This window comes from Macrobrachium rosenbergii, chromosome 43 (genome assembly GCF_040412425.1).
Source record: "Macrobrachium rosenbergii isolate ZJJX-2024 chromosome 43, ASM4041242v1, whole genome shotgun sequence".
In the NCBI taxonomy this organism is placed as follows: domain Eukaryota; kingdom Metazoa; phylum Arthropoda; class Malacostraca; order Decapoda; family Palaemonidae; genus Macrobrachium; species Macrobrachium rosenbergii.
In genome coordinates this window covers 34306429-34324000 of record NC_089783.1, presented here as the reverse complement: position 1 = coordinate 34324000, position 17572 = coordinate 34306429, and the positions used below count along the sequence as shown (strand labels likewise).

Here is a 17572-nt window from a genome sequence, read left to right as displayed (position 1 = left end):
TCCTGGTCTAGAAAAGTATACCTTAGTTTTACCAGACCACTGAGCTGATTAACAGCTCTCCTAGGGCTGGCCCGAAGGATTAGACTTATTTGACGTGGCTAAGAACCAATTGGTTACTTAGCAACGGGACCTACAGCTTATTGTGGAATCCGAACCACATTCTAGCGAGAAATGAATTTCTATCACCAGAAATAAATTCCTCTAATTCTTCATTGGCCAACGAAGAGCTAAAAGAATTCCAGTAACTTGGAGTAGATGGTTGCTTAATATAGTGTTCAAGGTCCTTTTGAGAGATTACACGCGCCGTATTGGTGAGGTGGGGGGGATTGTTAGGTTGGGAAGGCTGGGGGTAGGTAGGGATTTTTGCTTTTAAAGGAGGGGAGGGGGCGTTTCCGCCCTCTCAGTGAGCTGATATACAATTAAAACATGTAGAAGCAACATTCTTAAATTGTATTCGGAATTACACACCCCATGAAATGCAAGAAAGAAAAAGGAAGCTTCATTCATAATTCACCGAACAATTCGGACGAGCAAACCTGACAAAATAACCGAAAACAGTGAAAAACAATTAAGTATACTTTCCACGGAACCGGACAAGTTCGCTAGTCTTACCCGAGGAAACATTACAATGTTTGAGCTGAAAACAGCAATGGGAACATCAAATGCTTCATTCGACAGAGCGAGAATTAAAAAAAAAAAAAAAAAGGGAAGCGCTGTATTCGAACGCTCAACAATTTAGTTCCACTATGAAAGCGAACGTTAAATATATTCTTTAGATATATTCTTTTGTCGTTTTGGACAGTAATAAAAGCGCAGTTTTGCGCGGAAAATATATCATAAATATTTCACGTCACGACTGCTGAAGCGACAGGATGATTTTAATGCGTATAAAAAGCTACAGCATTTATGTATTTTTATATCTTTTTGAAATTCTTAGCAAGGCATTAAGAGAGAGAGAGAGAGAGAGAGAGAGAGAGAGAGAGAGAGAGAGAGAGAATCCCTGCAAAGTGTCACACAACTGACATATAACTCGTTGCTATTATTGCATTCGTAATCTTTTTAAGAGTCGAAAATATTTAGGGAAATCGAGAATCAAAAAGGACTTTTGAGCTTAACATTAAAAATACCAGTATTACGTGAATGCCACCAGTACGTATTAATGGAAATGGTGATAATTTCTAGACTTTTTTTAGGTATATCAAAAATAATTACGTGTTTGATAAAATATGTTTATCACCTCTATAAAAATCACCATGATAAAATATGTTTATCACCTCTATTAAAATCACCATGATAAAATATGTTTATCACCTCTAGACAAATCACCGTGATTTTTATCACTGTCATTATCTAATAATTCGTTGTACATACTATTACCTCGTTTCTATTTTATTTTGTGTGTGTGTGTGTGTGTTTTTTTTTTGTAATTCGCTCGTCATTATTAAATCAAGCTCTCGGGAAATCTTACTAGACTATAGAATATTTTGAATATTAGAATTATTACCAAAATTTCGAACGTAGAATTTTAATCTGTATATGCTCATTAGTACTGAAATGACTTCTGTAATAATTAAAAGTGAATAGACCTCATATTAGAGATTTTATGCAAACTCAAGTTATTATTTTTCCTTGTTCTATTTTGAAATGGCTTGTAATAATAAAAAATTAATAAACCTCGCATTAGAGGTTTTATGTAAGCTTAAGTTATTATTTTTTCTTGTTCTATTTTGGAGTAACTTTTGTAATTATTTCAAAATAGAACAAGAAGAAATAATAACTTCAGTTTTCATAAAATCTTTAATATGATGTTTATCCAGATATTAGAGATTCTACGCAAACTTAAGTTATTATTTTTTTCCTTGCTCTATTTTGGAATAACTTCTGTAATTATTTCAAAATAGAACAAGAAAAAATAATAACTTCAATTTGCAAAAAATCTTTAATATGATGTTTATCCATCATATCAGAGACTTTATGAAAACTTAAGCTACTATTTTTTTCTTGCTCTATTTTGTTATGCAATAATGCATCTCGTTTAATTTTAAGAGAATAAAGAAAAAGTTATTTTATAAAAAAAATTAATGCCAGCCAAAATTCTCAAACATTCCCATCATTTTTGTTTAGGTTTTTATGCCCGTGAGTTTTGTAAGTGAATTTTGCATTTAAATTTTTTTATAACATTAAACAAATAACGTTATATATACTTTGATTTAAGCAAAATATTACGTTACTGAAAATTTCATGAAATAGATTTTTCATATTTGAAATTCTTACACAATGAAACAAGTAGTGTTACACAGTCTTTGATACAAATAAAATTTACGTTACTGAAGTTTTTGATAAGATTAATCAAATAGCGTTATTTATTTTGACAAAGAAATAATTGCCATTCGGTCATCATTTAGGATTTTGACAATGCATTTTTATTTTCGATTTGAAGAGCTCAAAAATTTAACACCACAATTTTAGGTTGGCGAAGAATGTTAATGACGTGTTCAGGTATAAAGTAAACCCACTATTAAATTTTCACATTCCAGTACAATAATCTTCTAAAGCACTCGTCTTGGGATCGCTTGAACTAGGCTTACTACGAAAAGTTTGTCTAATTAAGACAATTCTTAAGTAAACCCGCAATTAAATTTTTACATTCCATTACAATAACCTTCTCAAACACTCCTCTTGATATTGCTGAAACTAGGCTTACTGCGGGAAAGTTTCTCTGATTAGGACATTTTATAAGTTTCAGCAACTCGATCCTCCACATAACGTCTGCTGGTGAAAGGCTCGAAATTCTTAGACCCATCCAGAGGTTCGATTAGCAAGGAGTCATCTGGATGTACAAAGTACACGACCGACCGACGGCACTTTCTTCTTCTCTCTTCGTCCTCGGGGATGATGACTCGGTGTTTCTATTAAAAAAAAAAAAAAGAAAAAAAATTAAATGTTTCTAGGCCTATGAGATTATCTCTTCCGTGGTTGGAGTCATAATGTTTGAGAGGCGTTGACATTTTTCGTTCTGTCTGCCAGTTTTCCTATATATTTAACTTCATTTGCCTGTACTTAAAATTCTACAACATTTTCCTTTCTATCTAGTACTATTCTGATGTATTTAACCTTATCTATCAGTACTTGAAGCTCATTTGCCATTACTAAAAGACCTTTCAATTTGTCATTTTAGAAACATAGAATGAGTGAAAAATCGCTACCGCTTTATTTTGATTAATCTTATTTTTTTCTCTCCCCACGATGTCAGTATAATTGTCACCTGAATCTGAGTTCTTGTCATTAAAATGAAACTGTGTAATGTTGATAACCTAATCCTAATGACTGATCTTAATACGTGTACGGAAAACAAAGCAATCACCCATTTGTTGATTACAGTCTCGTGTGAATCGATGAATAATGTCAAAATATGACTTTAGAGACCAAGACGATACATTTCTGTCATCGAGATTGCTCAGATATAGTCAACTGTTCACTTTAGATATTTTTAGTCTATTGTAAATCATGGTTCTATACCAGTGGTTCTCAACCTTTTTTGGCCCATGCACCCCTTCACCATATGTCAGAATGTCACCCCCCTCCCATTTCCAAAATTGTCTGCCTCGAAAGGTGCATTCCAAATAATATGCAACAAGATACACAACCACACAAGTTAGCTGAGAGAAAGTCCAGCGTGACCTCTCAGTAGTGCGAACCAATGCACACTGCGTTTTGTGTGGTCCTAGAGCCACTTTGAGTTTGCTAATCTGTGGTCACAATCCACCCCCGGCCCCCATCCCCTGGTTGAAAACCACTGTTCTATACCATCCTATCACCCAAGGCTTACGTACTGTGGCCTTAAATCTTCCGGAAGTCCAGAGCTGCAAAAGATCTCCGATGTTGACCAAAACGGTCCCAGGTATGAAGTCAGCATTGATCCAGTTGCCACTACGATCATAGACCTTGAAAGAATATATACTGTGTAAATAGCATCAACATTACATTGCTCATTTAAACTTGAAAGATAAATTCGACCTTTGCAGGCAAGGAATTGAAAACAGGCAAGGGAACCTCAAAATTCCATTGCTCATTGGGACTTACAAGATAAATTTTGGCCTTTCCAGGCAAGGAAATATCAATGTTACATATACTCACTGGGACTTAGAAGATGCGTTTGACCATTTTAGGTGAGGAAGCAAGAAAATTTCATTGCTCATTGGAACTTAGAAAATAAGCTTGACTTTTCCAGGCAAGGAAACTTCAATAATCCATTGCTCTTTGGGACTTACCAGATAGGCTTGACATTTCCAAGCAAGGAAACATCAGTATTCTATTACTCATTGGAAATTGGGACTTGGAAGATAAACTTGACCTACCCAGGCTAGGAATCATCAATATTACATTGTTCATTTGGACTTACAAGATAAACTTGAATTTTCCAGGCAAAGAAACATCAGTATTCCATTGTTCATTTGGACTTACAAGATAAGCTTGACTTTGCAGGAAATGAAACATCAATAATCCATTGTTAATTAGACTTACAAGATAAGCGTGACATTTCCAGGAAAGGAATCATCAATATCTTATTGCTCACTGGGACTTAGGAGATAAGCTTGAACTTACCAGGCAAGAAAACATCTATATTCCATTACTCACTGGGACTTAGAAGATAAGCTTGATCTTTACAGGCTAGAAAACATCAACATTCCATTGTTCTTGGGACTTACAAAATAAGTTTGACTTTTCCAGGCAAGGAAACATCAATATTCCATTGGTTATTTGGACTTAAAAGATAAGCTTGACTTTTCCAGGCAAAGAAATATCAGCATTCCATTGCTCATTTGGACTTACAAGATAAGCTTGACTTTTCCAGGCGAGGAAACATCAATATTCCATTCTTCATTGGAACTTACAAGATAAGCCTGACTTTTCCAGGAAAAGAAACATCAACATTCCATTTTTCATTAGGACTTACAAGGTAAGCTTGACACTTCCAGGAAAGGAAACATCTCTGTTTCGTTGCTCACTGGGACATACAAGCTAAGCTTGACTCTCCCTGTCAGGGAACTGAAACCAGAACATAAGGGTAGCAAGAGATGACTGTAAGAGAACCCAAAATGTTCAAGTGTCGTAACAATCAAAACGAACAGGTAAGTTTACTGACACTTACCTGCAGGCCTCCTATCTCATCCTGGAAGAGTAAAGTCAACGTCCCGTAATCTGTGTGTTCTCCACACCTCGTAGAGTTGATTAATTTGTCTTCAGGAACTGGGGGATAGAAGAGAACTCTTGCAACTGAGGAGTTACCTTCTCTGCACAGAAAGCGATGGGCGTCTGAGAAGAAATTTCGGCGAAGGTCTGAGGAACACAAAATGAAGAGGAAGTAGGTAAAACAATAGTTTTTAAAGGTATGGTAACATTTGTTAACATTATGTTAACATTTGTGCCAATCATATTTCCTAAAATATATATATATATATATATATATATATATATATATATATATATATATATATATATATATATATATATATATATATATATATTAATAGGACCTCATTAAAACTGGATGGTGTCTAGCGGAGATATTTATTCACGAAAAGTTACAAGATTTCTAGGACTAACAGTCCTCATTGTCAAGTATCCGGATACTTGACAATGGGGACTGTTAGCCCTGAAAGCTTGTATCTTTTCTTGAATAAATATCTCCGCTTGACACCATCCAGTTTTAATGAGGTCCCGTTAGTAATTGTATTATTGTGCAGAACAAATGTGTAATTGATAAAGTTAATATATATATATATATATATATATATATATATATATATATATATATATATATATATATATGTTTCTTAATAATTCGCTGCATTCATTTAACAATGCAGTGCATTATACTGGTCATCCACAGTGTGTTTATACCTAATCCCAGGGACATTGCAGAAAAGATTCGGTGGGCCAGCTTATTGCATGAGTCCAGGAAATCTCTGGACGCCTCTCTGAATTCTGGAACCTCGTCATCTGGAAAAGATCCGTCCGCGTTCTTGATATTATATGACTCTCTCACCTCGTTCTGGAAGGATGGATCCAGTCTGGAAGGGAACGGATATTCTTTTTGAACAGATATGAATTCTCGTTTTCCCTTCCTCTGTTTTATATGCGTAGTAAGGTCGAGCTATCTTTGAAACGTAGACCAGTGAGGCAGTTCACGTTATGAATTCATTTTCCCCTTTCTCTGTTTTATTTGTTCTGGAAGGTTAAGCTGCCTTTGAAACCTAAAACAGTCAATAAAGTAATTTACTGTTAGTGTGAATCAAAACCACTGCTGTAAACTCAGAAAAATAAGTTTAAATAATGCCTCTAGCTTTTTTTGGGACAAATGCGGTGACTTCGGTACAGAATGCTCTACTTATACTAGCGGATCCGGGGTGGGGGAGGGGAGGTGCACCTGGGCACGTGCGGCCCCCCCCCCCCATCAAAAATAAGGACAAAGTAATAATGTTGACGATTTAGATAATAACATAAATGAGAAATATAAAAATGGGAAGAATAAAAAATTTATCATAGAAATAATAAAATTTTAAGAAAAAATAACAAATATAATAATAATAACATTACATAGCTGTCCATTTCACAATTTCTACTTAAATACTGAATGATATGCTGAAGAAAATATGTATGTATGTATGTATGTATGTATGTATGTATGTATGTATGTATGTATGTATAATATGAAAACTGGTGCTCCCCCACCCCCGGAAATTTTTCTGGATCCGCTAGCGTATGACATACATGTTTCTTTACAGAATTTATGAATTAATTTTCCCCTTTCTCTTTTTTAAATGCGTGAGAAGGTCGAGCCAACTTTGAAACCTAGGACAATAAAGCAATTCACGTTGTATGTGAATGAAAATCACTGGGGTATATTAAGTAAAATAGAATTAAATAATGTTTCTAGTGTTTTCGAGCTTAATGTGGTGTCTTGGGTATAGAATGCCTTACGTATAACATATATGTTTTTCCTAATAATTCTGGACGAATGGCGTGTGTTTGAATGCCGTAAACTGAGGGTAAAAGGAGCTATGAATAAAAGTCAACATCTGAAAAACTTTGTTCGTTCAAGATTTGATTTTATGATATTCAGGCTGTCAAGTCAGGCTCTTGGGAACTCTCGACCAATCAGCGCTTGAGAAAGTGAAAGGGGGGAGTTGGAGTGTGGACAGAAATATAAATAGATCCAGAAAACGAAGGAGATGAAGTGCAAGGTTCTGAAGGTTGAACCTGGAGAAAATCCCACACTTGCACTAAGAGGTAATAGATAAAGGGGTTGGACAGCAAGATTGAACATAGAAAACGAGAATAGAGGCAAAGTAAATGGCTAAAACATGCGTGCAGCTGGGGGCAGAAGGGACGCTGCAAACACTCTGAACTAATGCCTACAGTGCACCGCGTGAAGCGCACTAACGGCATTTCTCCTTATGGAGACCACTTCTAAATGCCCAGCTTGTTAGTTTTTGTGGGTACTATTTGTAAACTAGACCACCTTCTGCGCGGCAGCTTAGTGAAAGAAATGAGGTATAGATTCTCTCACATACTGAGATGCTTATTTAGAAGTATATCAGCAAGGTGACTGTTTTGAAATGAGGCACATGTGTTACCTAAACTGCCATTAAACCAAATGGATTGTAACAAAAAATAACAATTACAATGTTCTTGACTATGAGCTGCCCTTTTTACTGGAATAAAATAAAATGTGGATTTCCGTCAAGGTGTTATTTCACTGACGAATAAGCTGACAAGCCGAGAGTTTAGTAGAAACCTTATATATGTTAGATTGAAATCTCTTCTAGTTAGATAAACCGAAGGGTTGTATGGGCCTATGCAAGGCAAAATATGACTAAGTAAATTCATGAAGAGGCGTAGTAGCAACCATGATGTATGTCACATTGAAATTTCTTCTAGTTGTATAGGCCGTAGGATTGTATAGGCATATGCAAGGCAAAATATGACTCAGCAGATTCATGAAAAAGGCTTAGCAGAAACCATTATATATGTTAGATTGAAATCTCTTCTGGTTGGATAAATCGAAGGATTGTATAGGCCTATGCAAGGCAAAATATGACTTAGCAAATTCATGAAAAAGTCTTAGTAGAAACCATGATGTATGCTAGACTGAAATCTATTCTAGTTGTATAGGCAGTAGGATTTTATAGGCCTATGCACGGACAACGGTATACGCCGTAGGATTGTGTAGGCCTATCTAAGTCCATATGTGACCACGCATAATCATAAATGTGGATTGCTAAATACCAGGTATACTACTGAGGGGAAGATGATTTATATAATATTCATTTAGAAGTGACATAAATGAACACCATTGAGCTACATCTCCATCAAGTAATCTCTTGAATTAACGTAAATAAACGCCATTTCGTAACATGGCCTCTCCTACACCATTAAATATGCCCTTCTCGGTTCCTCTACTACATCCTCCTAGTAATGCATCAGATCGCAGATACGTTTGCGAAAAAAAAACTTTTATTTTACCAAAATCAAATTTTTGTGATATTTCTAGAAACAACGCTCATACAACTCTTCTAAAATCCCGAGCCTACGCACGAACAAGCATATTTATAACCTCCAGCGACAATTTATAACTTTTTTTCTGGGAACTAAGGTTATAAAACTTCCATTAACGCTAACCTACACTCATACAAGAATATTTATAACCTCTAGTAACAATTTATAACTTTTTCAGGGAGCTAAGGTTATAAAACTTTCCCCAAACCACGAACCTACTCACAAACACTCATCATTATAACCTCAAATAACAATGTATAACTTTTTTCTGGGAACTAGGGTCATAAATCTCTTCCGTTAAAAGTAACCTACACTAAAATAAGCATAATTATAACCTCAAGCAACAATTTATAACTATTTGCTGGGAGCTAAGGTTATAAAACTCCTAAAATCACGAACCTATTCTCAAACATATTTATAACCTCAAGTCACAATTTATAACTTTTTTTCTTGGAACTAGGGTTATAAATCTTTTCCATGAAAAGTAACCTACACTCAAATAAGCATAATTATAACCTCAAGCAACAATTTATAAAAATTTTCTGGGAGCTAAGGTTATAAAACTCTTCCAAAATCACTAACTTACTCACAACAAAGCATATTTATAACCTCAAGTCACAATTTATAACTTTTTTATGGATTTACGTTCATAAAACTCTCCCAGATCCAGGAACGTCATTATAGCCTTGCGTAATAAGTTATGAATTATGAATCTTTTGGATATAACAATCTTATATAACAAACTCGTTCAATTCATGCCGACTCACTTCTCTGAATTGACAGCTACGTAGCCGTGATAACTTTCCTTGTTTCTGAGATACTTTTCCTTCTTCTCCTGGGGTAGGTCGAAGAACTTGGCGCTTGCCTTGACCAGACGATTAACCTGGAAATAAATAAATAAATAAATAAATAATATATATATATATATATATATATATATATATATATATATATATATATATATATATATATATATATATATATATATATATATATATATATATATATATATATAGATAGTAATACTTATTATAATAATGAGTGGCGCAGGAAGTTTGAAGAATAGAAAACATTACCTCCCTTTCTTTAAATAACCTGGGCTCCAGTTTTTCATGTTACGTAAACTGAAACCACGAAATCTGTAAGATATAATAACTCTCTCAATAGAGAGAGAGAGAGAGAGAGAGAGAGAGAGAGAGAGAGAGAGAGAGAGAGAGAGAGAGAGAGAGAGAGAGAGAGATAAACGATCGATATTGTAAATCAACATGAACGCCTGCAAGAAGTAAGTAGGGAAGATGTTGAGAGAGAGAGACCTTACCTTACAGACCTTACAATTCGTTCGGGTTGCCCCAGGTCCCTCAGTGTGAGGCGCCTTTGATGTCTACCAGAGAGTTGCTAACGCATCTTCCGGTATATTTTGCATCTTCCAGTCTTGGATGGTCTGGGATGCATCTTAGATATTTGTCGAGCTTATTCTTAAACACATCTACGCTCACTCCTGTTATGTTCCTCAGATGAGCTGGTAGCGCATTGAATAGACGCTGCATTATCGATGCTGGTGCGTGGTGGATTAATGTCCTGTGTGCTTTCCTTAATTTTCCTGGTATAGTTTTTGGCACTATTAATCTACCTCTGCTTGCTCTTTTTGATAATTTTAGTTCCATGATATTTTCGGTAATTCCTTCTATCTGTTTCCATGCTTGAATTACCATGTAGCGTTCTCTTCTCCTTTCAAGACTATATAAATTTAAGAATTGTAGTCTTTCCCAGTAGTCAAGGTCCTTAACTTCTTCTATTCTAGCTGTAAATGACCTTTGTACACTCTCTATTTGTGCAATATCCTTTTGGTAGTGTGGGTACCATATTATATTGCAATATTCAAGTGGACTACGTACGTACGTTTTATAAAGCATAATCATGTGTTCAGCTTTTCTTGTTTTGAAGTGCCGGAACGACATTCCCATTTTTGCTTTGCATTTTGCCAATAGAATTGCTATTTGATCATTGCATAACATATTCCTATTCAACATCACACCAAGGTCTTTAACTGCTTCCTTGTTTGTGATTGTCTCATTATTAGGTCCTTTATATGCATATAGCATTCCTACTTTATCACCATAGTTCATTGATTCAAATTTATCAGAGTTAAATACCATCCTATTTATCTCTGCCCATTTATATATTTTATTTAGGTCTCTTTGTAGCGAGTTCCTATCTTCATCACAAGCAATTTCTCTACTTATTCTTGTGTCATCTGCGAAACTTCTTACTACTGAGTCCTTAACATTACTGTCTATGTCTGCAATCATAATCACAAACAGCAATGCAGCTAACACCGTACCCTGTGGTACACCGGATATTACCGTAGCTTCATCCGATTTCTCATCGTTTGCAATCACTATCTGTTTTCTGTTTTGCAAAAATTCTTTTATCCATCTTCCTACTTTGTCAACAATGTTATGTTTTCTAATTTTTTCGCTAATATATTATGATCTACCTTGTCAAAAGCTTTTGCAAAGTCTAGGTAAACCACATCTGTATCTTTTTCATTTATCATATTTTTATATATTCTTTCATGGTGGACTAACAGTTGGGTTTGTGTACTTTTTCCGGTACAAAACCATGTTGTCCTATATTGAACAATCTATTTTTTCATTAAATGTTTCATTATATTTTTTTTATTACCCTTTCATATACTTTCATAATATGAGATGTCAGACTCACAGGCCTATAATTACTTGCCTCTAGTCTTGAACCACTTTTGAAAGTAGGAGTAATATATGCTAATTTATGCTCATCATAAATCTTGCCTGTATCTATACTTTGTCTTAATAATATTGCTAGCGGCTTTGCGATTGAATGAACCACTTTCTTTAACAATATGACAGGTACTCCATCTGGTCCTGCTGCTGATCCATTTTTAATTTCATTAATAGCCTGCACAATATCGGCTTCTGTAATATCTATATCTGATAAGTATTCAGTATTTTCATCTCTTATTTCTGTATCATTATCTTCATTTTCAATTCTAGGTGTAAATTCACTCTTATATCTTTCTGCTAATATGTTACATATTTCCTTTTTTTCATTCGTTAATCGCCCTTCAATTCTTAGAGGGCCTATTTTCTACTCTTATTTTATTCATCTTTTTTGCATATGAATAAAAATTTTAGGGTTTTGCTTGATATTTTGTAGTGTCATTTCTTCTAGGTTCCCTTTTTCATTTTCTTTTGATTGTATAATCTTTTGTTCTGCATTTTCTATCTTACTTTTTAGTTCCATCACTTTCCATGCATTCTTTTCTTTTGCAAGAGCTTTTTTTCCACTTTCTAATTTTCTGGAACAAGATCCTTCTGTCTCTTGGAATTCGTGACTGATGATTACTTTTTCTTCGGTATATATTTTTCCACTATTTCCTCTAATATTTTATATAATATATCGGTATTTACCTGTATATCATCACTTACAAATATATTTTCCCATTCTTTGTTTAATTCTTCATTTATTTTTGACCAATTTATATTCTTATTATAGAAATTGTATTTTCCATATCCTTCCCATTTTTCGTTTCTTGCTTTTCTCTGTTTTCATATGTTCTGGAACGGACTGTTAGTTCTATGACATTATGGTCCGAAATACTCGTGTTATATACTATTATTTCTTTAACATAGTTCACCTCGTTCACAAATACTAGATCTAAAATATTATCCTTTCTTGTTGGTAGGTGATTTATTTGCTGAATGTTATGTTCTAGTAGCATATCTAATAGCTTTTTCAAATTGCCTCTTATCTTCTGCACTACTATTGCTCTCTTTTTATATGTATAAATACAACCACAGTCTCCTATTCGTTCTTTCCATTCTACAAAAGGAAAGTTAAAGTCTCCAGTTAGGAGTATAGTCCAGTCCTTGTGATTTCTACATATTTCATCCAATTTTTCAATTATTATGTCAAACTTTTTCTTTAGGGGGAGAGAGAGAGAGAGAGAGAGAGAGAGAGAGAGAGAGAGAGAGAGAGAGAGAGAGAGAGAGAGAGAGAGAGAGGCTAACTACATTGTAAATTAACATGAACACTTATGCACTAACTCATGTACTCTTAGTCCTATATATACTCTTCTAAGATAACGATTTTTTTTTTACTCAACAGTTTTAAAATTCGCAAAATTCGTGGATTCAAGGAGCACCCTGTCAAAGTATTCTAAAATAAACGGGCCCATCCCTGCTCTCCTAAAAGACAAAAATGTTTTTAGGGAGCCGGATCTAAAAAGGAAGCCTCTCACAGTGACAGCCATATTTTAAAACAAGTCACCAAAAGAAAGGGGAAAAAAGAAAAAAAGAAAGAAAGAAAAGGTCAACAAAAAAGCCACACTATTAGAACACAATTCAACCTTTACTTCAATATTTTACTTACATTTTTATTCATTTTTCAGTGTGTCAGTTTATCTGGTATCCTAATAACCTTCTGTATATCCCATTGCCTTCCGTTAATTCTTTCTAATGAACACCTTAATATTTTTTGGAAGCTTGAGTTTCAAGTCTGTGGCCTTGTGGTGGGCTTGTTCCTTATGAATAGGGTTCATTAATAATAATAATAATAATAATAATAATAATAATAATAATAATAATAATAATAATAATAATAATAATAATAATAATAATAATAATAATAATTTCTGTATATCCTATTAGCTTCTGTTACTTCTTTTGAATGAACACCACATTCTTTGGAAGCTTAAGAATTTCAAGTCAGTGGCCCCTGTGGTGGGCTTGTTCCTTATGAATAGGCCTGTTCATCTTCTGAATAATAATAATAATAATAATAATAATAATAATAATAATAATAATAATAATAATAATAATAATAATAATAATAATAATAATAATAATAATAATAATGTCTGTATGTCTAATTAGCTTCTGTTACTTCTTTCGAATGAACACCATAATATTCTGTGGAAGCTTAAGAATTTCAAGTCAATGGCCCCTGTGGAGGACTTGTTCCATGTGAATAGGGTTCTACATCTTGTGAATAATAATAATAATAATAATAATAATAATAATAATAATAATAATAATAATAATAATAATAATAATAATAATAATAATAATGAAAGAGTAAATTTTAAATTTGAACCTACATGTTCGTTGGCAATCCCATGTCCTGATAGGTAAACAAAACCGATGTTTTCGAAAGCACTTCTTATTCCCTCTGCTACTCTCCTCCATTCGTTTTCACAAGGTTCCTCTTCGTTGTCTATCCCTGTAATTTAAGAAAATAAGATATTATATTAACACTATGTGGACGTTAGTACTTAATTAGCATTTATTATGGATTATCATGTCTAACCTGATTGCAAAAGACATCAGTAAGAAGGTAGGAGAGTAGAGTGGGGGGGGGGGCGGGGGGAGATTATGGTATTTTTAAGCATATATTGGCAGACCTAGTGTAAAGTACGATGCTTTTTTTTTCTTTCAGTTTAACCGAAAGAGATCGTTTCTTATAAACTGTAATTCTTACATATAATCGATTATCCATATTTGAAAGCTAAAATCATAATGTATACTGCACTATTAAAACAAGTAAAAAATGCACCGAAGTTTCTTCGGTGCAATCGAGTTTTCTGTACAGCGTATAATCAAGGCCACCGAAAATAGATCTATCTTTCGGTGGTCTCAGTATAATGCTACATGAGCCGCGGCCCATGAAACTTTAATCAATGGCCGGTGGTGGCCTATCTTACATCGTTGCCAGAAGCACGATAATAGCTAACTTTAACCTTAAATAGAATAAAAGCTACTGAGGTTAGAGGGCTGCAATTTGGTATGTTTGAAGATTGGAGGGTGGATGATCAACATACACATACACATTTGCAGCCCTCTAGCCTCAGTAGTTTTTAAGATCTGAGGGCGGACAAAAAAAGTGCGGAAAGAAAAATGTGTGGACACAATAAAGTGCGGACGGACAGCCAAAGCCGGCACATTAGTTTTCTTTTACAGAAAACTAAAAAGCCTGGGAATATTGTGTGCATTTCCGTTGGGAAAGCTAGAAATATAACTAGTTTCAATACACGAAATATAAAAAGTTAAAAAAAATTAATTTTCACTCCTTAAAAGACACTTAAAAATAAGGACACATTTGTGAAGAAAAAAGAATGACAAAATTCGATGTTTATGGGGAGCACATGAAACAACAAAAAAATTCCACTCACCTAATTGGCCCAAATCAACGACCGGAATGGTGCCATTTTCCTGTTTACGAGACATAGCTTCCTGACGGAATTGACTGTCTGTCGGTAAAATATCCATCTATATATATATATATATATATATATATATATATATATATATATATATATATATATATATATATATATATATATATATATATATATATATATATATGTATATGTATATATATATATAATATATATATATATATAGTATATATATATATATATATATATATATATATATATGAAGATAAAAAGGCCCATAAAAACAACACTATTTGAACTTTGCAGCCATATATTTGAGCACTTCTTCTGTGCCCCTGTTCACTGGTAAAATATTTTACCAGTGAACAGGGCACAGAAGGAAGTGCTCCAGATATGTGGCCGCAATGTTCAAATTGTGTTTTATGGGCCTTTTTATCTTCACACACACACACACACACACACACATACACACACACACACACACACATATATATATATATATATATATATATATATATATATATATATATATATATATATATATATATATATATATATATATATGTATATATATGTATGTATATATAATTACACACACATATATATATACGTGTGTGTATGTTTGTGGATGTACACTCGTCTGTACATGTGGGCTTGTGTCAGCTGAAATGCGAAACATCACAGTACGATAAGAGGTTAGTGAATCTGATGATCTAAAGTGCCAATTCCCGTAAATGTGAATCATCTTTGATTATGTTATATCTCTTTATCTTATCTGATGAGTAACCGGAAACCCAAATCACTTCTTGAGTACAGAGGTTTTGTCCACTAACAGTAAATTACTAATAAGGAGAATTGTATTTCGGAGGATGTAATACATTACTACCCTAATGCAGTTCTCCTTGTATTTTAATCACTTACTCACATTTTGTTAATTTATCTGTTTTTATAATAACTGATCACCAATTTATTATTATTATTATTATTATTATTATTATTATTATTATTATTATTATTATTATTATTATTATTATTATTATTATTATTCAGAAGAGGAGCCCTACTCGTATGGAACAAGCCCACCACAGGGGCCATTGACTTGAAATTCAAGCTTCCAAAGAATATGGTGTCATTAGAAAGAAATAAGAGGAGGTAAAGGGAAGTGCAGATGGAAGAGAACTCGCTTATTAAAAGCGAAAGAATAAATTAATAAATAAATAATCAGATAAAAATGTAAGTAAATTATTAAAATACAAGAACTGTATGAAGAGTAGTAATGCGTTGCACCTTCGCTTGAACTGCTGAAGTTTCAAAAAGCACAGATGTGAAGAAAAAAAAAACAGTCAAAGAGAAGAATAAAAGAATGGGGATTAAACGTGAAGGAATAGGCATCAACAATTGAAGTTGTCAGCAAGCGTCAGCCCGAGGCTTATTGATTTAAATGTGGGAAGGGGTGGCCTGGCGGACGTTACAGAGCAACAGGGAGGATAAGATTTGCTAGGTGTGATGCTTATAGAGAAGACGTGGGAGGGAGAGAGAGTGAGAGAGATAAAGAACGACAATGTAAATTTAAGTGAACACTCCAAAAGGTAACTGGGAAAGATGCTTCTAGAGAAGAAGAAGAAGAAGAAGAAGAAGAAGAAGAAGAAGAAGAAGAAGAAGAGAGAGAGAGAGAGAGAGAGAGAGAGAGAGAGAGAGAGAGAGAGAGAGAGAGAGAGAGAGCGATAAATGAGCATTGCAAATCCACATGAACACTAAGTATCCGTTATCATTATGTGCACGAAGAATGTATAATATCTCACAAGTTCACCAACTTCTTACGTACCTGCGTTCGCTGTGCGTGCTGAGAACGAACTGACAAGGCATCAGCCACTGTTGGTGTATTAGGACGCATTTGCACACACAAACACACACGTAGTGTCATGCTTTTAGGAAATTCATTTACTTAATCAAAATCCGAGTGGAGCTAAGAGTAAATCATCTGGTTGCTTACAAGAATTCCTAAAACAATGGAAAAATACAAGAATTCTAAAAGAATGAAAAAATAGAACATAATTTATGCATTCAAACACGGGATTGCATTCATTCTTCACTCACCAAAAGAAAAAAAAACTAAAGGAACTTCAAAATAGAGGAACGTCTGCACCAGACTTCTGGTGGGTACCCCTTTGCCGTCTCTTTAGTAGGTACTGGAGCCTTTCACTTTCGAAGGAAACTTTTGTTCGCAACTTCGAATTGAATCAAGAGACAGGGCAATGAAAAGGCAGAGGCAAAAGAGGGGGGAGGGGTCCCTTTCACCCGGGAGGGAAATCTTGCTCCCAACTTTCGTCGGATTTTCAGGAATGGCAGAAAGTCATCAAATCAAAAGAGCGGGAGGAGCAAAAAGGCACGATTTTAGCAGGGAAAGGGGCTCGGTGAAAATTGGTTAATGGAGGTAGTAAAAATAAAACTTCATGAAGAAAAAGTTTATATTTATGAGAAGACAAAGATTGTCGCAGTTCACATGAATAATGAAAGAAGAAAATGGAAACAGACTTCAAAATTTTATGAGAAGACGAAGATCGTCATATTGTACATGAATAATAATAATTTTGTGAGAAGAAAAGACTCACATTTCATATGCGTAAATAAAGAGCAAAATTGAAGCAGACTTTAAAGTCTTAAATTTCCTTCTAAAATCTTAAATTTCAAAAGTGCGTGAGGAACAAAAAGGCACAATTTCTTCAGTGAAAGGACTTCTGTGAAATTCAGTTAATGAAGGCTTCAATTAGATGTGAAAAATAAAAGTGTAATGAA

General features: G+C 34.1%; 1 protein-coding gene across 1 annotated transcript; it reads right to left on the bottom strand.

The window, feature by feature from the left end:
- Positions 1-222: 222 nt before the first annotated feature.
- On the bottom strand, positions 223-16636 carry LOC136828784 (uncharacterized). Its single transcript, XM_067087010.1, has 8 exons — positions 16602-16636; positions 14771-14848; positions 13700-13821; positions 9330-9445; positions 5905-6074; positions 5153-5340; positions 3834-3944; positions 223-2909 (listed from the first exon to the last, which is right to left on the bottom strand). Exons 2-8 carry the CDS (start codon positions 14823-14825, stop codon positions 2724-2726), a joined length of 948 nt encoding a protein of 315 aa, XP_066943111.1. The 5' UTR covers positions 14826-14848; positions 16602-16636; the 3' UTR covers positions 223-2723.
- Between the last annotated feature and the right edge of the window lie 936 nt (positions 16637-17572).

Bases quoted from the DNA above. Each gene is read 5' to 3' on its own strand.
- LOC136828784 (XM_067087010.1), bottom strand. From the start codon at position 14,825: ATGTCTCGTAAACAGGAAAATGGCACCATTCCGGTCGTTGATTTGGGC. The intron at 13,822-14,770 runs GTGAGTGGAATT...CTTAAATTACAG, and splicing joins CGTTGATTTGGGCCAATTAG to GGATAGACAACGAAGAGGAA. The intron at 2,910-3,833 runs GTACGTAAGCCT...TTTTTTTAATAG, and splicing joins CCGGAAGATTTAAGGCCACA to AAACACCGAGTCATCATCCC.